Raw genomic sequence first — 22,776 nt, 5'->3', positions numbered from 1 at the left:
AAATGATTTGAAATCCCTGAAACAACTAAAAAAGAAGAATTGAAAATGAATAGCTGAAAATAACAATTATAATAACCAAAATAAACCTGAAATGAAAGAATAGTGAAATAAAAGACAAGTAAAAATAGAACAATTGAATAAATAAAAATAAAGAAATGAAGAAAGAAAATAAAAATAAAAAGTGGAGAGATTCCAAGTCACGTTAGTTCACTTTTTATTTTTATTTTCTTTCTTCATTTCTTTATTTTTATTTATTCAATTGTTCTATTTTTACTTGTATTTTATTTCACTATTCTTTCATTTCAGGTTTATTTTGGTTATTATAATTGTTATTTTCAGCTATTCATTTTAAATTCTTCTTTTTTAGTTGTTTCAGGGATTTCAAATCATTTTATATAGTAGACAATGGAAGTCCGAACTAGTGAAATTTATCATGAAACATTGTCAATCACCTTCAAACAATTTAAATTTTCATGAAGAGCCAGAAAATGATAAAATTGTTATTATATTTAAAAATAATTTTCATTATTTTTTGGTAAAAAGGCCGGTTGGCCAACAAGCCAAAGGATTATTTACGAATTTCATATGACGGAAGGGTATCGTATTACGGTAAAAAAGTTCCAACACAAAATGACGTTTTGGGAATTGTGGCTTCCGAAACATTAATAGGTTTCAAATGGAGGACTGAATATAATACAAAAATGTGTGTAAAAAAAAGGAGATTAGAGCATTGCGGATCAAGTATTTACAAAAAATCAATAAATTTCGTAGCCAACAACGAACTATTGTATTTCTTGATGAAACATACCTTTATAGTGGACATACATCTTCCAAGAACTAGGCAGGTGATTCAACCAAAAGGTTATTCAAAAATATTGCGAAGGGACCAAGATTCATTGTAGTCCATGCTGGAGTTGACATGGGCTTTATACCTAATTGTCGGCTTATATTTAAATTAAGAACATCAGGGTATTATCATTCAGAAATGAATTCTGGAAATTATGGTAAAAGGTTACAAGAAAAGTTAATCCCAAATTTACCTGTGAATTCGGTAGTTGTGACCGATAATGCTTCATACCATAACATTCAAATTTATCCAGCCCCCAACACAAATTCTAGGAAGGCTGATATGGTGAAGTGGCTGCACGAAAAAAGTATTATGTTCGCCCTTAACATGCTCAAATCCGAATTATACGAGTTGATCAAGGTGAATAAAAAGCATCGTATTAGATACAAATTTGATGAAGTTCTGCTTGAACACGGACGTAACATTTTGCGACTTCCACTCTACCATTCGGATTTGAATCCCATTGAACTCATTTGGGCTACTGTCAAAAAGAAAGTGTCCCAAAAAATGTAGCTTCCAAGTTAAAAGATGTGAGGAAACTTCCGGAGCAGGAGTCTGATCAAATCACTTCCGAGGAATGGCAAAGCAAAAGCATTGCCGACATGTAGTAGATATAGAGAATTATTGTAAAGAATGAAACATTGATAGACGTTCAAACAGAGGTAAATCCAGTGATTATAAATTTAAATGACGATAGTAGCACAAGCACCAGTGAAGATGACAAAAACTTTCACTTAGATAGTGACTGATTAAAGTTTATTTTTAGATAAGTGTATCATTATATAACATTTTGATGAACATTACTACTACCTACAATACTAACTAATATATGAAAGAAACTACAAAGAAGTATTGTTCCATTTGCTACCCTAATTAAAACAGTGGCCGGCAAGGGGCTTATCGTAATTCAATAGTAATTTAGATGGGAGAGCCTATACCTGTGCGATCGCTCGCGCAGGTAGGCCAAATTTCGTGCAAATAACTTATGATTGGCGATAGTTATTTTTCAATTTCAATTTCAACACCCTGTATTTTCGAAACGAAGCATTTCCGGACACACGTTTAGTTAGACTTTTTTCTTAAAATTGTCTCAGGAATACGTCACATGAATATTTTTACGTACTTATGTTACACCCTGTATATTCGTAGTGGACAGTTATCGTTGAGTGATATTTTTTCATTTTCTCATTAAAAAGTTCAAATCTGTTAACCCATTTTTAGACAATGGAAGTCTGAAAGTTTTTAGATTTGTTCAAGTTTACTTTTATAAAAGTATTTTTGCTTTTTTGTACCATTTTGCCTCTTATGATGAAAATTTTCGAAAAAGCTTTCATTGTGAAATCTGAATTTCTTCAGATATAAATGAAAACCAAAGGAGCGCCCAAAAATAATAACCCGGATATCTCAAAATAACAAACAAAAAGAAAAGCAAATCTTGCTGCTGTTCATTTCTACTCAAGTTTATTCATTATTCACCCCAAACAACCGAACCAAAAATTCACTTGGACTACTGAAATCCCAATGAACTGAAATTGTTATTCACGAAAATAGAGTTCATTCAGTATACAAAAACCAATCAGATCGGGTTAACGATATTCCTTTTCTTTCTCGTGAAAAGAAAGTCTGTCGAAATTTCAGAGCACTAATTAGGAGAATATACAGAAATGAGTTGGCGCCTTTCGGATGATCTGAATAAGTAATGAGGAATGAAAACGAGTAGGGTCGGATTTTAGCAAAGGAGACTATCAATAAACCTGAACTGAATCAGACGGAAATTTCATACGAAGAATATTGAATAGGATCTAATTCCAGAGGAAACTTAGGACCTGTTCTTGTACAGCTTGTCGAACGTAGAAAGAGCTTTCTAAATTCCTTTATGGTCCCGCCCACTAAATCTGCGTTCTTTGGAAGACAGCGAGAGTGAGAGAGAAGAGAGAGTCTCTTCCTAGATTTGTAAAGCTGTCGCTCATATTCTAATACGACGTGACATAATATTTGAAAAACGAATGAATATAATTTACTAATATTCTTTGAATACTGTTCTATCGTTATCTTTATGTTAAAATCAGCTTTGAATACCACCCTATATGAGATAAATTTTCCATTTATTTGTGTTGACGACGACGTCACAGAAGATCTATCTTGTGTCAGCAATTATTCTTGATTTTTGAAGTGATCACTTTTTATTGGAGGGTAAACCGCTTCGTTAACTATTGCATAACGACGCCAGTTTGTTTGGCTTCTCTTTCTCTCACGAATACGTCAGCGGAAGGCAGGTTCCTCCTCTCTCGATGACAGAAGATCAGTATTCAATGCGCGTCAAACATGTACTGTTGACAATATTATGAAAATCTAACCAGCAAGCAAGTGAAACGTGGCCCAAAAATGATGATACTAATTATTTGTATGTACATTATTAGTATCGTTATTTATTCCTACCAAAGTAACAATAGGCTTATGGTAGCTATAATATATGTACATACACAAAATAATCAATAAAATATTTTATTTATGAAAAACCTTTCCTCACATTGTCATATTAATATACATAAAGTTCAAGTAATAACCTAAGCTTTTCTCAAGTTGAACAATTTCAATATCACACAGTTCGACTTAGAATATTACTGGAGTTTTATCCCAACACCAAACCGTTATTTTGACACCTCGACACGTGTTTCGATCACCAAGTTATCATCTTCAAGAGAAAGATTAATCTTCCTCTAAAAGATGATCACGTGGCGATTGAAACACGTTTAAAATAACGGTTTGGTGTTGGAAAAAACTCCATTACTTCACCAAAGGTTCCAAACAGTGCATCACAAGTTCAACTTAATGTTATCACTTCGGTCGGGTATCCCGCATTAAAAAATGCACACGTTTTTTAATGACCTCTGCTTCATAAAATATAACCAGTATCGTGACATCTTATTGATATGAAAAAATAAATAAATTTCACTTTCCTTCTACATCCGACAAAACAGAATGGAAAGTTTCTTCTTTTCACAAAATAAACTAGAACACCATTGGCGACAAAAGTCAAACGCTAATTTTCTCAATCTTTTATCTCTGGAACCACCAGAGCCAAACTGCTCGAGATCCTTTTAAACAGCAACCTATCATGGTCAGCTTACACGCTCAAAACTATAGTTCATTATCAACGGAGTTCATTGATGAATCATTTAAAATTCCAATGAAATGGTGACTTTTCAGATGGCAACGCATAAAAAACGTCTGCGTCTTGGAACGTCCTACAGAAGTGATAACTTAAACTTATCTAAGTTGAACTATTCAATATTGAAATTGTTCAACTTAAGAAAAGCTTAGGTTATTACTTAAGTTGTATGTATATTGATATGATAATGTAAGGAAAGGTTATTTATTATTAAAACCTTAGTAGGAATGAATAATGATACTAATGATGTACATACACAAAATTAGTATCATTTTTAAGTCATGTTTCACATAATGAAAGAATATTACGTGCTTGCTGTTTAGACTTTTAAAGTACTGTCAATAGTATATCCCTACACTTAACACTGACCGTTTGTCCGATGAGAGAGGAGGAGCCTGCCTTCCGCTGACGTTTGCATGAGAGAAAGGAAAGCCAGACAGACTGGCGTAGTAGCGCGTTAGGTAACGAAACGGTTTACCCTCCAACAAAAAGTTATCACTTTAAAAAATGTCTTTTTACCGTTAAGTTTGCCCCTGGTATAAAAAATCCAAAAAGGAAAAAGGTTAGCCAAAGGCTATCTTCCACCCCTCCCAAAAATTATACAGTGAGTGTAAGAAAATAATTATAAAAATACTTATTTAGTATCATAACAATGATAGAGAAGAGAAAAAATAATAGATCATATAAGTAGTTGCTAATAACTCTTTAATATTCTTAACATTATTTTGGTCAATTTAACAATTTCATTGCTCTATCACACATTGAATTTTAATTTTTTTTAAATTAGCAGTAAGCATCTGTGATATTACTTCTTTCTTAAATTGATGAATATTATGATTTAAAAGGGGTAAAATTTCATTCAGATAAGAAGTACCCTTCCTAGATATATCAAATGAGTTAATTCTCAAATTGACCATATGTATGTCTGCTTGCTTGAATGCCTGCTTAATAAACTATATAAATCTAGGTGTTTTAGTTTAAAGCAACTTGAACAAAAAATGTTTTATGATATATTGGACAATATACCTCTCACATTCAGCTCCTTCATTTTTAACAAAAATGGTGTGACATGTTAAACCATATGGTATATAGCATACGAATCGCATTCAAGAATTTTGTATACGTTGTAACTTCTGCTTGTTATATTGCGGTAAAAAATTGTAATACACCGAACAACAATACTCGATATGGGGGTAAATAAGAGTTTCAACTAACCTGAGTATCATTTCTTCTGATAACTGGTACTTGAATTTGTATAGCGATTTGAGTTTGAAGAATGATACTTTGAAAATGTTTGTCACATGTTCATGGAAAGACAAAGAGCTATTTCTGGTTAGTCAAGATTTTTAGCACTGTCTACCCAGTCAATGTCTGCGTTATCGAGAGTGAGCCTAACGTTACACTGAGTTTCTACTATTTGTCTTTGAGACCCTATGCATAAGGCCAAAGTTTTATTTGGAATAATTTTCAGTCTATGATTCTCCGAGTACAGGAATGTTTTGTGCAAATCTGTGTATATCATGGCCACGCAACTTTCTGTATCGGTGTTGCGAGAAGACAAATATAACCGTATATCATCTGCGTATAGATGTACTTGACAATGTGATAAAAAAGTGGGGTAATCAAAAATAAACACTGAAAACATCAAGGGTCCTGAAATACTTCCCTGCGGTACACGTGAGATTTTTTCTTTTAGGGATGACCATGAGTAATCATCAAGTTTGACCCTCAGTGATCGGCATGTGAGTTGGTTATCTATTTAAGAGAAATGTCATCGTTTGCTGATGAGTAAATCGAAATTAACTAAATCGAAACCTTTACTTTGATCAAGCAGTACTAAAATAGTAACTTTTGATTGAATCTCGCAAGATCGTCAATTACTTTCAAGAGGGCAGTTTGTGTTCCGTGTTTTTTGCGGAACCCAGACACTGTTTTCGAATTTATTTGTACGGTGATTCCCTGATGATTTGAAGACAGTTTCAGAATGTCTATTAGAAATGAAATGACCTGGAACTAGACCGGGTAATTTCTTGTGCACTATGTTACTAACAGTGCAAATGAGTTTTTGAAATTATTTTTCATTATCATTATGTCATTTTTTGTTCTTGAAGGACCCTAATGTTGAATTCAAAGTTGAAACAAGAAAATCCTAATATTTTTTTTCATTTCACCAAACAAAAAGGATATCTTATTTACAAACTTGGAAAAACTTCAGAAAAAAAATAGGTTATTTCTTTCAAATTATTCAACAAAATGTCAACAGGTACATATACCATTCCCTATCTTGCCACTGAACACAAATCGCCCTTCGAATCCACCCTCGACCATTCTCCCTGAGAACTCCCAACAACAAATAAACAAGATTACACTCGACTCACAAGAGATCTCATTTAGCGCAATTTATTCGAGGAGTAGGCCAGATTCGGTCGCAACAAACATAAAAGTGCCGTTAACAGTCGAAAACTTTTAACGGCATAACGAATGACGATTTTTATTTTTTTTTCGGCAACCGTCGACGAAATTTGCAGGAAAGTTATTATGCTAGTCGACAAAGTTTCGATAGTCCTTCGGGTTGTGTGACATTAGAACCGTAGGTCGATTCGCAATTTGTCCCCGAAGTTTTTCTAGTGACCACCTAGAAGTTTGTAATTGGGGTTGGATTTATGGTTATCCTTAGCGTTTTACCGACGCGACGATAATATTTTCTGCGGATGTACACATCCGCAATGGACTTGTTTCATAATTTTTACTTTACAGTTCATTTGATAGTAGTTTCAAATTGAAAAACAGTACACTTTGTTTCATCTCCCTAAATACAGTTATTGTTCCGTAATTAAATATTAAAAATCGGATTTTCTAGGCCCGTGACGTCAAAAATGTAGCAAACAGGATTGTTCATTACAACAATTTATAGTTAGTATTCACACCGAGTTGACAACAATAACAACAGAAATGGCGTCTGTCAAATTGGATCACTAAATTTTAGTTCTGTGATTGGATATAAAAAACCAATACAATTGGCAACACCGATGTAGACACCCAAATATTAAACTCTCCTAAATATATATATACCCTTTCAATTTATACATTTATACAAATAGCGTTATTTTACAAGTGAAATTTCGCAAAATTTGAGTTCGCTTTCCCAGAACATCATGATTTTCTTATAAAAATCGAATCATATCCAATTCATAACTTCACTCAGAGTGATTGAGGATATGAGCCAAGTTGAGCTAACAAATATTTCAAAAGTTATGAGCAATTTAGTGAAATGAAAAAAGGGAACTATTGAAGATATTGCGAATTTTGAAAAACATCCTTGAACAGAAAATTCACTGAAAAAGTCTCGTCTCCCGAAGCTGTAGCAACACTCTTCATAGATTCAATTGGGTGGTGAAAATACGAGAGGAATGAGAAAAATGCTGGTGAAACAATTTCATCACATTTTTTAAATTATGCTTCTATTAATACAGAATTTATTCCAAGTTATTTCCGACTTTGAAGACTGAAATTTTGTTCCTAGCTATTATTCGAATCATCCTCGCTGGAAAAGTTGAAAAAAATACTCTCCATTTTTTTTATGAACAATCGAAGATGTAAAATGAATAGTGCCACGCTTGTTTAGTTTTTTCAATCAATAAAACCTGTGTCGCGGTTTTTGTAAAACCCTTTATAGTGAAAATCATACAATAAAGTGTATGAGTTAGTTTTGAAATGGATTTTCATCAAGTATCGGCCAGTTCTATTTAATTAAATGATGACTTATTTACAAAACGACTATAAGCAATACAGCATCAATTCTTATCCAATTAAGTACCTTAAATACATTGTGCATTTAATAAAGATCAGTATGGCCCTTGATAGCATGTAATTTAAATGAATATTTTAACAGATTAAAATGCAGGAAAATAGCGGTTGCGGCGGTACCGGTCGGGGGGCCGGCAGCGCGTGCCTATAAATAGCGCGTCGAAGGCCGCGTTTAGTCTTATAGCACCTTATTATTAGTAGCGATCGCAAGCCTTTATAATGGTATCAGCATTGCACCCGTGCGGAGCGGCTCGCTAGTTGGGAATAAAATGATTACCGAGTAGGTTACGCGTGTAACAAAGCCCTTCTGAGTTCCACATCAAATCTGAGATAATTCCAAAAAAAGGACAATGTATATGATGGAATTGGCTGATATTTGATTTAGTACACGTTTTTATTTATCCGTCACTGAATAAGGGTGAGAATGTTATATTCAGCGTCTGCTAATTTCACAACTGCAGATCACATTGTTCATGTAAATAAAATCATTGTTTACATTCGATTGTGTTAGCAGTTGAACGTGATTTGCCAATGGCATATTGATTAGGTTTAGCGGTGATTTCTGCGAATCAGCAAAATTATACGTCCCAAATGAAACCCTTCCAAAGTTATATGTATCTAAATAGCGGAATTGTGGGATTAACAGAACGTTACATATTACTTTGATTCATTTGTTGATGAAGACTGTGCAGTACGAAAGGATAATTAGTACGTACAAAAGTGAAAATAAATGAATATCTCGACCCACATAAAAGTATAAAGACGCGTTATGTAATATATTTTCAAAAGGAACACAGCAGTAATCCCTGTAAAATAAATATTTCCCTCATATTGTTCATCAAATACCAACCAAAGTTTAGGTAGTTACCTCAAAAAAAATTTTTTCCATTTCGGCATTTCATATTATATCGACGCACTTATATGGATATATTATTTAACGCTTCATGTAACATTCTTCACCCATATTATTATATATTCGGTAAGATCAAATTTGAAATACATCTCTCATTAAAAAATATGAAACACTTTGCGTGGCTTCCAGTGTATGGGAACGTGTGACGTAATAGCGGTCACGTGATGTATAGATGATCGTCATCTTCATGACGTTGTTTGTCATTGGATGTCATATATACATTTTTTCATGATTGAAATATTGAACATCATAAATTTGTTCCATATTAGATCATTTTATTTAAGCTGATGAAAATACGTATTTCCTTTATCAACGAAAATCTGAAGTTGTGATGATGAATTGAACACTTTCCAAACATAATTTTATAGGTACTTTCCTAATACCTATAACAGAATTAACGAACATTCTAAGATAACAGTTATCAGTATTTCAGGCCAATCATTTTCATCCATGATGAAACGGTTGATAAATTATGTATTCATGACAGGCATGTTAAAGTCGTTTAGTTCGGGATGTTACATACAAATTCATTTCAGGGTTGAAACTGTAAAACACCAAACGTCATGGGTATATTCCATATCCTATGATAATTTTCGAACTGAAGAAAGTGCGTATTTTTGAAGCGATAATTTCTTATGAGAGGGTAAACCACTTCGTAACCTCACGCATTACAGCGCCAGTTTGTCTGGCTTTCCTTTCTCACGCATACGTCAGCGGAAGGCAGGCTCCTCCTCTCTCGTCGGACAAACGTTCAGTGTAGAAATATATTGTTGATAGTATTATAAAAATCTAACCAGCAAGCACGTAATATTCTTTCATAATGTGAAACGTGGCTTAAAAATGATGATACTAATTTTTTGTATGCACATTATTAGTATCATTATTTATAATTGACCAGAACTGGCCAATCGAAACTTCTAAAGAAATGAACTCTGAATGTTCAAGCCCGTCAACCGAATCTTCACAGAAAATTTCCTGCATAAGCAATTGGCAATACAACTAAAAGAGCCTACCTTCAATTTTGGAACGAGCACACTTGCAGACCGGTTTCGGGATCCTTAGCCACTCTTCAGTGCAAAAAGGTGACCATCATCGACCTAAAGTCAATGATATTTCATCATTGAAAATCCTGGTATTAGCCAGTGGAGTAGTTGTTTTCTGATAGGTGTCATTCCATTCAACCTACTGTGTAGGTATATCCGAAACGGGCTTGAACATTTAAAGTTCATTTTTTTAGATTTGTTTATTGCCTGTCTACAAGCATAGCCCACTGACTAATAAGGAACAATCAATACTTGATGAAAATCCATATTAAAACTCATCAATACCCTTTGTTGTGTGATTTTGTATGATTATAGTGATAATCATACAATAAAGGGTATTGATCATTATTTATTCCTAGGAAAGTAACAATTGGCTTATGGTAGCTATTATATGTGATATGTGTACCTACATACACAAAATAATCAAAAATTTTAATAATGAATAACCTTTCCTTACATTATCATATTAACATACATAAAATTAGAGTAATAACCTAAGCTTTTCTCAAGTTAAACAATTTCAATATCAAATAGTTCAACTTTGGTTAGTTTCAAGTTATCACTTCTGTCGGGCGTCCCGAGACACACACGTTTTTTATCTTTACTTCTAGTGGTGTATTCAAAACGTTGAAAATAAAATGTTTCATTTCCAATTTATTATAAACAGATACCAAGTAGATATTTGGAAATGAAAGTTATTAGTAATCCAAACTGATGTTACTTCAAGGCCATATTGTAGATATTGCAGAAATACAAAAAGACCAATTATGTAAATTTCTTGATGACCATCAGTTTGGATGTTTAGATTTGATATGTCATATTACAGAAGTGACCGTTTATTTCAAAATATAAAAAATAGTAAACACCTACTTTATCTACTCACTTTTTTAGATAATTTTGAATATGCATGGCTTTGAGCACTTTCATAAAATATTCTCACTGAGATAAGATCAAAAGGTAAATACCAACTGAAAGCATTCATAATCGAACATTCGCTAGATTATCAACATACATTCTTAAACACGTCCTCTGTTATGATTGACGGCTTTCAATATCGGCCGTCCCATATTGCCGATTACAGCTCTAATCCTGATCTGAATCGATCCACCTCAACACAACAAAACTGCCGGCTATTTTATAGATGGATGTTCGGAAAGACTAATTTATTGGAATGTCACATACAGCTCTCCTGAACATTTTTATTGAGTATGATGGGCTTTTCCCAGCGGAAGTAATGTCTATTATTCCGTTTCGAAAGGCATGTCGGAAACGAAATAAAAACTTAATCCATAACAAAAACTGACAGCTCGGAAGCCACATCGATTCCTTTAAATCGATTCAGTACACTAACTTGTCACGAAGAAAAATTAAATGACGACTTTCCTTTATTCTGTTTGAGACAGAAAAAAGCCCAAACAGTTGTGCCGTTGAAGAAAATACTATTGTCTGAATGTTTTTTTTTAGGGAGAAAACACAAGCACCACAGGAAAATCCTTGAGGCGTTCTCAGAGCGGTGCCTGTGCGAAAGTAGCGATTCACATTGGATTTGAATCGCTAGAGATTAAATCCATTTGGAAAAACGTTCTCAGGAAGTTTATTCCATATAAATGCAGTTCTCCAGATGAAATAGTTCTTGAAAAGTGGAGTTCGAGGTGAACTGAGTTGAACCTCAAAACGATGAGCAGCCACAGTCCGTCGCGTATTTCTGATATGTACCGCTCTTGGTGGAATCAAATGTGCCAAGTTACTTGAACGCCTCCCGTGAAAGTATCTACAGAAGAGGGACAAATCTCCAACTTTTCTTCGATGTTCCAGGCTATCAAGGTTGCACGTGATGTTCGCGTCTCCGATCAGGCGGATGGCTATTTTCTGGATGGAATCCAGCAACTTCAGGGTATGTTTGGGGGCAGAGCTCCATACATGGGAACAATACTCCAAAGAAGGTCTGATCTGAGCTTTATAAAGCATCAAAAGTTGCTGAGGAGTGTACAGTTTTCTGGTTCGGAACAATATTCAAAGCTTTTTAGAAGCAGCCCTTGCAATTACAGCGACAAGATTGTGCCAAGACATATTGGTGTCCATTTTAACCCTAACTTATCGAAGCAGAAAGCGGAATTGTCTAACCTGACATTATTACATTCGGTTCGGAGACATTTATCTTCTTGGAGAAAACTGATGCCTGGGTTTTTGTGGCATTGAATTGAAGCTGGTTATTTTCACCCCAATTTGAAATTACTTCTAGATCCACATTAAGATATGCAACCTCCTGCTGTCGGTGGAGATGTGCCTCCATAGCCGATGTCCTAGAATCCAAATGGAATGACGAGACAAGTGTGCTGTCGTCAGCAAAGCAATATATTGGATTATTGGTTTTTTCCAATGAGTCGTTGATATCCAATAAAAAGAGAGCTGGAGACAATATGGATCCCTGGAGACACCAGCGTTGATGATGATAGTTTCCGTGAGATATTCATCGACGGCCACTTGCAGGGAACGTTCTTTCAGGAAGCTGGAGAGACATACACAGAAATGATCCGACAATCCATAGAATCGAAGTTTGGCCAGCAAACCCTCATGCCACACACAGTCAGAGGCCTTAGATATTACGTTATTTCAAATATGGGTGACATACGATAGAAGATCGCCTGTTGATATTTGTTTCCGAACGCCATATTGATGATCGCTTGAAATGTTAAAACCTTTCAAATATTTGAGGATATAGTGGTTTACGACTTTCTCCATAATTTTTGATATCACCGATGGCAAAGCGACTGGTCTATAGTTATTTGGAAGATTTTTCTTGCCCTTTTTGGGAATAAGCGAGCAATCTTCCAACAAGAAAGACAGGTTGAAAAGTCTGAAAAATCTGGTAGACGATTCATTCTTGGAATTTGCGCAAATATATATGATCACGGCATATGCAAAAAAATTTTCGACTACGAATATTTTGGAAATTGATAAACCATAAAAATTCACGTCACAAAAAACATTTGTGAAGTCAGAATGGATTCCTGCATTGGTGTGTTGGCCAGTGTAAATACTTCAGTGCACTTTCGAATACGTTTGAAGCTGAATGGACATCAAAATGAAAATAGCTACATTGCACGAAAGTTTATGTGGCAACAATTAGTAAAAAAATGAATAAATGTCAATTATATTTTTATAATCTTTTGAATTATATGTGAAAAAATAAATCAAACGTTCAATATAATAATCATGATTCAAGAAATAAATTAACATATTCTTTAAAAAATAGAGTGATGAAAACTATATCGCAACAAAATTATATGTATATAATTCCTTATATATTTAATAAGCTGCCTCATATAAATAAGTACAATTTTTTTTTCATATGAAAATAAAATTAAAGAATGGATAACAGGGACTTCACGAATTCTTTTTCATGATATAATGAATTTCAATAAATCATGATATACATTTCATCAATTACATTTCTGAATAAATTGATGGATGGATCATAATGAAAAGAGAAATGAAAATTGTTATGTTTTTACCACTTTTATTTGTAACTAACGTTACTGCAGTTTCGTCCTATATGGACATTCTCAAACTTATACTTATACTGTTATATTGTATAAATTTGAGAATGTCCATATACTTATACTGTTATATTGTTTAAGTTTGAGAATGTCCATATAGGACGAAACTGCAGTAACGTTAGTTACAAATAAAAGTGGTAAAAAACATAGAAATTTTCATTACATTTCTGAATAATTTTATTTAATTCATATATTGTTATTAATTACATATTTTAAATTTATGTATTCATTTGTTATTTTCTTTTTTTCGCAAATGTTCATATACTTTTTGTATAGAACTGCTCAGTTTGTTGTTAGAGTACTATGTATACATGTACAAATGACTATCCTTTATATTTCACACCTACAGCAATAATGTGCCATATGTAGCACATATAAACTTTTGAAAACCATTGTCTGAAATACTTATTATTGAAACTTTTCACATGTATACTTTTCTATAATGAAAAATGCAAAAATATAAATTTAAGAAATAATTATATAGTCATCTGAAAATTCTGCCACCTAAACAATTGGTCGTCCACTTTTAGATGATCATGTTTAGACAAAACTAAGCAAATTCCTTTTCATAGTCTATGTTACATGTTCTGCCATCTATCAATGAGTATCCCAAACATATGGTCTGACACAGCTCAAATGAAACTCGTACAAAATGGTTGCCAAAAAAAACAGTAGTTACAAATATTAATTCACTTGTTATGATATTCTTGTCACAAATTCAAAAGTCAACATTGATATAAAAAATATAGTCAACAGGGCCATCATAGTATGTCCTGGAAAACACACAGCTTTCTAGATTCAGAAATACCAAAAGGAATGAAGATTCAATGAACTGAGTAGCATAATGTATTTTTTGTAGTGAACACCAACTGAAATGATTTTTCTCCTGTGAATTACTTTACTTATTTTTGCAATGACAGAAAGAATTCGCAATATGTACAATACAGCGCCCTCTATATTGAAGTAGACCAAGCAGCATTGCTGAGATGTTAACATGTTAAATATTCATTAGAAGGTAGACATGTACTGCCTAGTAATAAATAATGCATTGCTTGTCCTAAAAGAAAAGATCCGAAGTTCAATTTATCCTTTGGAATACAGTGACAAATGTCGTGTGAGAAGAACAGAGTGAAGATTACTTTTTGTACCATACACAATTCGGCTACCTCTTGAAGTATGCAACAGCCTTGGGTGAATGGGCTTGAAAACTTTTATGGCAAAAGTACTATATGACCAGTCAATGTTCATTTTCATTTTGAAATACCTTTGAAGACTTCAGTGTTGAAACATACTTAAATACATATTATTTCATCAGTTGACATTTTGCAACATTTTTTTGTATAATTGTTGGGGGTTTTCTCTTACGCATGTCCTGAATGTTTCAGTGCGAATGTGAACTAGAATAACAACTGGAAATATAATTTTACCATGTTCTATGACAAGTCAAACTGAATATATTGCTCAGATCATTTGATTTTTAAAAAAATTCAAGGTTCATAGTTTAGAATTTCTAGTTTCATTGTGTTTGTCTGTTTTTGTTTACTTGTAATATAATAGTTTCATAGTTTGAAATTTCACATATCTGTGTACCCTTTGAACGTGTCCACATGAACCATTGAGAAAAATGATGTACTTATTTTTTTCCCAAAAAAATAAAAACAATATAAGCAGTTCAAATAATGTCAAACAAAACTCACCGCCACCATATCGAAGATGGTAAGATTATTCCTGGAGCCCAACATAACCATACCCATAGCTATACCAGCAGCCTCCCCTGTATTAGCATCATCCTGATAAAGGTTGAACTTCAACTGGTCATAAACATCAGTTCTGTGAGTGCCCATCGCAGCTAGACCTAGGCCAAGGCAGCCGCCATGTTTCACCATCTAAAATGTAAAATTTATCTAATATGTTCAGTCTTTCAACTCATTAGGTTCAGAAGTTAAGTTGAGAAAATCAATTTCAGATTCAAGAAAAGGTAGGCAGAATATATATAGTTAAAATATAACACAGAACAGAGAGAACAGCACTCCCCAGTGATACAAGATTTGCTTCAATTCGAGAAGTTTGGTTGGAACTTTATTGGGGAGGCAATTTTATAATATGTAGTGACCGACTGATTTTCAATTTTGAAAATATTATTTTACTTTCAGCAGAAATAAGTATGAGTTATTAAAATTTTCTAAAAACTACCTCAAATTCAAAATACACAAATTTGTTCTCTACCTATTATTGTAATTTGAATTCAAGCTTATTGACGAATATTTCAGAATGAGGTATCATGCATTTTATACATGTAAATCAGTTCAGTTGGAAAACATACCTCATTTTGCGAATCCTTCACCTGACCCAGCAGGTAATCAATAATGTTCCCACCATGATTAGCGTGGATAAGTCCTAGAGCATACAAACCGCCACCTTCCGAATACCCCGAACTAGGTCCTACTTCTTTGGGAAGATAACTTTGCATTAAGGTTAACGCTTCCTGCTCATGTCCCCTGTGTATTACACCCAAAGATGCTGTTGCTGTTAACTTGGCCCAGTTCGTGGCTCGAGCCAACCATTCCAAATTATCTCTAGGAAATGAAAAATATTATAAGCTGGTTGGAAGACATACATAAACTATTTTTACTGTTCAGTTGAGAACTAGAAATATTTGGTAAGTACAATTTGGAACCCCTGGCATAAAATGGATCTATTGAAAGTATGTTTCCCTCAACAGAACAAATAAACTGTCTCTCAACGAGCTAACATCATCAGGAGAAGAGTCTAGTCATCCCCTGATGATGGTAACTTTGTTAAAGAACCGTGGGTCGGGTGACTCTTGTTCTGGTGAGGGGAAAAGTGTTTTCAATCGAAATAAGTACTTGAATTTGTTTGGAAAACTGGTAGGATTTGTCTTGACTTTATTTCTAGTATTCTGCGAGAAACTTAAATTTTGCAAATAGAAAATTTTCAAGTGTTGCACATCAATGGTAATCACAAGACCATCAGATCCAGTTTTGTCAAAAAAGTATGATACCACAGCAAAATGAGTTCCCACAACATAGGGATGTATACGGGAAGAGCAAAGGCAACAAATACCACCCAGGAAGATTTCAAACAGATTTTTGTCTAACTTCATAACTATTGTAAAAAAGATAAGTATGATTATGATGTAGACCGTATCGACACATATAACAGTGACAAATATCAGTTCATCAGTCATTGACTACACCCCTTAGATTGTTATTAATTCATATGAATCACATGAATGATTCAGTTAATATTGAGTTACTTTATATTTATCTTCATCCAAATAGGAAGACATTCTGTATATGACTCTTTAGCAACAATTCTCAGCCAAACCAAACTAGTTTCTTAACAAGACGCAGTAACTTAGTCAAAGAGGCCCACATTCACCAAGTTGTTACTCTTTTGATGCCAAACTTGCCAGAAGAAATAGAAAATAACTGCCTGGTAGAAAACCCAGAAGTTTATAATTTTTCAATTTGCTGTTATGACAATTTTTCATCTAAAGTGACCGACACTTTTGAAAACACTTTACTCACACTTTTCAACACGTGTTTTGGTAACCAACTCAGCATTATCATCAGAGTTTTTGTTCTGGTGTGGGGGAAAGTATTTTCGGAAGATTCATTTCATGCCAGAGTTTTCAAATTCTACTAATCAAATGCCCAACAGTTACAAACTAAAGGGCTACCTGAAGATTTGGGAAATTCTGTACACCATTGAGTGAAGAAATATATACCCTTCAGGTACAAGTAGTGAAGTTATACAGATTTGGTGAATTCATTATGTGAAGGTAATATCGGCTTGATAAAAGAAATACAATAAATTTTAGAAGTCAAACTGAAAATATTTCATTGGATAACAAAGTCATTCATAATAATAACTGCTCTAAGTTTCTAGGTCTTTATATTTATTGGAGTTTGAAATTTCAAGAGCACCTAAAAAATTTTAAAAATATATCTGCTGGTTGTTATGCTATTGGGATAGTCTCAAATGAGTTAGGGTACTCAACAGCTAAATCAGTACATAATAAGCTGATAGATTCACATTTACATTCTATTTTCGGGGTGTTTGTGACAGTTCATTATTACAAAGTGTATTTATGCAACAAATATCAACTTTGAGGAAGCTAGACAAACTTTAATTTCTTGACTCATCACCTTTATCCAAACTAACCAAGGATTCTTCAATATATAATGGAGGTGAGAGGTATAATTAAACACCTGAATATATAAAAACAATAAATCCGGAGAAACAATTCAAAAAAAAAGTTGAAATTGTTATGATATTTCTACTGATACTTAAAGACTTAATACATAATATTAATTTATCAGTTGGAAAGAAAAAATGTACAAGTAAATACATATATACAATAACTGATAATAATGTCGACAATCAACATTCACAAAATGGAAATGATTAAATCAATTGTTTTTCTTAAAAACATTAACACAGAATTCATAGATAAACAAGACAAACCGGCGTCAATCTTGATGCCAAATTTTTGTATTACAAAAACTCTTTACTTACATTACCCATTGACTTATATCATTGAGCACTATCTATACTGAACAATAAAAACACTGAATTATTACTTTCAGTTAAGACACTATTACAGTTGGATGAATATTTTAAAGAAGAGACCTTTTAAGCCTCTCAGAAACAGAATTTTATTTTATTTTCACAATTATAAAACAAATATGCCTAGCTATTTGCTCTTTGACAAGGCACTTTTGGTGCCATAATGTAAAATCTATTTCCATTTTCATTTTGTTGACGTCTTGTTTTCATTTAAACATTCTATATCATTCTTCAATAGAATGTTCTTGATTATTCATATTCTTAATTTATACCGATATCTACCATATATTTTTCTGTCATAAATGCACATTTCATGCTGTCAAAAAAAATGGATTATTGAAGTTCCTAATAATAATAAAATAATATTTATCTTTATAAACGATCTGGTGACTTTTACCTTGAGGAAATGTGACATATCTAAATCTTGTGGTGATCAACCACCCACTATAAAATTCATTAAATATCACAAAACTTCAATTTCTAACTCACCTCAGAAACTGGTCACTTGTCGTGCCGCTATGCATGAATGCATTGGCAATAACAGTGGCTGTGTGGCAAATACTAACTCGAACTGTTTCTTTGGTTTGTTTCAAAATCAATAAATCAGCATGATTAGATCTGATGAGGAACTGAAGGTGAAGTTCAATGGAAACTTGTCCAGAGAGAATGCTGTGAAGTTTTTCAAGTCGCAACTGGTGTTCTTTCTCACTGTCACTCTGAAAAAAATTGAGACAAAAATGTTTCATCATAATTTCAAGTTGAAATTTGAAGCAACTCCGAATTCAAACTCACCAAGTCATCCATTGTCAGTTCTGGTTTTTCTTCTACTTTAGGTGCTTCCTCAGCAGCTTCAGCCCCATCCGCATTAGCAGTCGTAGCAGTCTGACTCTTGACCACCTTGGGCTTGATTTTCTCTTCTAGCAACGATGGAATCGGTGCAGTGTTCCTAACAGAGAAGAGCACCTGCGACAAAAATTGCTGGGTAGCCGACTCGTACAGATCAAAAGCAATCTGATAGGCCATCAGTTGGCTGTCCTCATCTCCCAAGACAAGTTTGTCCAGGATTGTTCCAACGGTGGGGGGATCTTCAAGAAATATGAGACACTGGCACATGTTCACATAGTCAGGAGAAGCCAAGCTACTGTACAAACCAACTAAAGCTCTTAGGACAGTATTACGAAAACTGCGATTCTGGATGAGACTCATGGCAACCTGAAATCAATTTTCAAATATTTCCAACAATCTACAACAGATTTACACTCACTTACACTATAAAAAAAAATCAAAAATTAATTTAATAGGCAATGATCCTAACCACACCCTTCAAATACAAAAACATCAACTCAAACCAACTCAATTTGGAAATAGACAACAATAAAATTGAATTCATAAACCAATTTAAATATCTTGGATTTATACTTGATAATAGCCTATTATTGCATGAACATTTTTCCTACATACTTAAGTAAAAAAATTAGTAAAAAACTTTACTTCTTCTCTAGAATGTCCTCATGTCTTTCAACATACTCCAAAATTACAGTATATAACACCATTATCCAGCCCCACTTTGATTATTGTGGTAGCTAACTATACTCCCTTGATTCTAATAAAATTTCACAACTACAAAAACTGCAAAATCGCGGTATGAGAATAATACTGAAGTGTAATCGTTTTACCAGCACTGCAACGATGTTAGATTGTTTGCAGTGGGTATCAGTGAAAAACAGATTTTATAAATTAACAATGATTTTTATTTATAAGTTATTACATAAGCTACTTCCAGATTATCTAAGTGAATTTACTACGAATAACTCCCAAATACATAACTATACTACTAGTGGCAATAATATGCTTCATCTCCCTAATTGGAAAATGGCAAACTCAATGAAATCGCTATTCTATAAAGGACTCGATAAGTTCTATAAGCTACCACAAGACATCAAGCAATCTAATACCATTTATGTATTTAAAACGAGGATCAGTAAACATATCCAGTCACTATAAATCATTAGAATGTATTACAACATAATCAATGTTGTTCACACGAATTAATATACTTTAAGTGTATTATTTCATTTTTTAGCATTTGTCTTTCTTTTCTTTTCATTATATAACTATTAGTCTAGAAACATGTTTGTATAGCTATTTTTTCTTTTTTATACTAGGACATGTCCTACTAAATAAACAAAGTTCTTCTTCTTCTTCTAATACCGCAGAAGGGAGTTGAACATCCAAAAATAATTTTTCATGTATGATGTAAATGTAAAATCATGTTCTATTGCTCTTTTCTCTATATGGTATCATATTTTTAATTAGCATTCACAATTTTGGTTGCGTAAAAAAGTTTTTGATTCATATCGTCTTTGTTCATTATTAAAACCAGTAAATTTTTCACATTTTATCTTCACCCACAATTGTGATTTTTGAGACACTTGTTTTTCAAATAAGGTCTCACACTCTAAGTGGAATACAATACATTTTCTGGGTATTGTTTATTTACCAACATTGTAATGGTATAGGCAAAGAAAAAAATGTACTTTCCAAATAAAATTCTGAATGTTTTCCATATTTCATTTTTTACCAAGATTATTTTAACAATTCTGACAATCGTCCACATAACAAATGAATTGTTATAAGTTTAAATTACCAAAATATGTATTTTTCAAAGTGTCCATTAGTATATAATCAAAAGCAGGAAAAACTCATGGTTTTTACATGAAAAACTTTTAAATGAATTGATTGATTTAGTCATTACTACGTTGTAAGAGATCATCCTGAAAAATGAGAAATGAAACCTTTTTATGTTTTTTACCGCTTTCATTTGTAACTGTCATTAAAGCAGTTTCATTCTATATGGATATTTTCACAGGTTTTCAAATTAGAATACCCACACTGTGGCAGGTGAACAAAATTCACTTATTTAAGTGAGTTAAGTACCTCTGTTATTACCTATAGTGGTATGATATAGTTATGTAAGGGCTAATATTATCAATTATTTTCAGTTTTATTGTATTAGTTTGAAAATCTCCACATAGGATAAAACTGCAGTAACGATAGTTAGAAATAAAAGTGGTAAAAAACATAGAAAGTTTCATTTCTCATAAAAAACTTTTTGATTCATATTGTTCTTATTATTGAAACAATTTAACACATTTCTTAGATTTTACCTGAAAAGCATAGGTAAGCATGCTGATCATATCGTCTGACTGCTTGATGGATGCCTTAAAGATATCCATTCTTCTGGTTTCAAGAGCGAGCCCCATAGCCTGGCGATATTGACCGTCATCCAAACAACGTTGAAACATACGATTTACAATTGCTTCTAGTCTGGGATCAATTGGTTTGGCATCTGGAACTCCTTCAGCAAGAGCAATACGATGCTGAGTGTAATAGTCAATGCATTTTGCTAAAAACCAAAGTAATACAATGTTATGGTCAGAGACCTGGCCGAGTATTTCTGATACAGATGTTTATGGTATAAATAAATGGCAAAACTCTTACCCAAAATTGTTTCCACATATTCAGTACGGGCATTGACATCAAAAAGATCTCCAGCACCTAATGCATACGTGAGAGAGTCTTCAAATGCTCCCAGGTGGTAGTAAACTTTACTGGCTACCAAAGCAGCTAACTGATGGTGCGGAAATACTTTGTCTTCATGCAGTATTTCACTGAAAAATATTTTCATTGTGATGAACAAATAATGGAAGGAAATCAAGTGGAAAAATAAAAACAACTTTTCCATCAGTTATATTGATAAGAGTGGAAAAGATTTCAGAATGAAAATCTATATATAATTTTTAGAATGTCTGAAACAATACAAGTGTTCCTTATTTTTCACAAAATAACTAACCAATGTAATCAGAATTCATTTTGACTGATCAGAATGCTCTACAGGGCTCTACAGATATCGTTAACAATCACAATGATTAGTATCAAGCACCTAAAAAATCTTACTTTTGAAGACCCTTCTACAAACTATACCCTGTCCATCTAAGCAAAAGAGTGCTCCAAAAAATCATACATAGTGCCTGTGATCTCCCAGACAAGGCTGCTTGTACAGAGTCACAGTATGAACAACAGAATTTTTTTTTCTGATATGCTGCTGGGTATAGGATATTTTTTGGTGGAGTGTAGGCACAAAAATTTGCAGTTTTTCCAGCTATATCAATACTCAACGTTTTAAAAATTTCAAAGTCCAAAATACAATATATGTACACACCACATGCGTTGAAAGGTAACTGACCACTCCGACCCTGTAGTGATATACCTGAATGAATTCTGCCATCCGATTGCAGTTAAATCTGATGGGCAAATGTGCGTAGTGATCATGCTTTGGCCATGCATCTATTTTTGTTTGAGTCACTTTGTTGGATGGACACAGTTTACATTTCAATATGTTACCATTATTACTTTTGCAATAGGAATGAACTAAGTTGATTTAATTTATATTAACTTTCCTAAAGTATCCTCGTCTTAGATGAAGATGGTAGTTTTTGTAGTGGTTATAAGTTATAGTTGAATTGATAGTTTTTTCTCAGAAAGCCTTCAAATTTTGCATTCTTTTCATCGTGAAAACCTTCAATTTATCTTATATAAGTTGAAGGTAGTTTATTGAAACCAAAAGGCACTAACTGGTTTGAAAACTCAAAACAAAAAGGGGACTTCAATGATACTTACATTTTTTCTATAGCTTCAGAGATCTCTGGCCAGAACTCATCAACTATTGTGTCGAGCTTTTTCAAAGCGAATACTTTAAGTTCCGATTTGGGTTCTTCCAAAAGGGAAATAATCCCCGCTGAAACAAACAAAAGTTATTTGTCTTTGGTACAAAAAGTGAG

The 22,776-nt window shown here is 33.3% G+C and overlaps 1 protein-coding gene across 1 annotated transcript in view; it reads right to left on the bottom strand.

Moving 5' to 3' along the window:
- The window catches only part of Rpn2 (Regulatory particle non-ATPase 2), a 238,809-nt gene that overhangs the window by 215,627 nt on the left and 406 nt on the right, over positions 1 to 22,776 (bottom strand). Inside the window, exons 2-8 of the mRNA XM_074184560.1 lie at positions 22,616 to 22,733; positions 21,437 to 21,606; positions 21,103 to 21,341; positions 18,728 to 19,147; positions 18,425 to 18,651; positions 15,666 to 15,918; positions 15,040 to 15,228 (exon numbers count right to left, since the gene is read on the bottom strand). Of these exons, the coding sequence (XP_074040661.1) occupies positions 15,040 to 15,228; positions 15,666 to 15,918; positions 18,425 to 18,651; positions 18,728 to 19,147; positions 21,103 to 21,341; positions 21,437 to 21,606; positions 22,616 to 22,733 (1,616 nt within the window). The remainder of the gene's footprint in view (positions 1 to 15,039; positions 15,229 to 15,665; positions 15,919 to 18,424; positions 18,652 to 18,727; positions 19,148 to 21,102; positions 21,342 to 21,436; positions 21,607 to 22,615; positions 22,734 to 22,776) is intronic.

This window comes from Leptinotarsa decemlineata, unplaced genomic scaffold, assembly GCF_025532065.1.
Source record: "Leptinotarsa decemlineata unplaced genomic scaffold, Ldec_3_MD MMD2_tig00026354_RagTag_RagTag, whole genome shotgun sequence".
Taxonomy (NCBI): Eukaryota; Metazoa; Arthropoda; class Insecta; order Coleoptera; family Chrysomelidae; genus Leptinotarsa; species Leptinotarsa decemlineata.
Note: the sequence above shows the minus strand (reverse complement) of the source record. Positions and strands in the feature narration are given on the sequence as shown.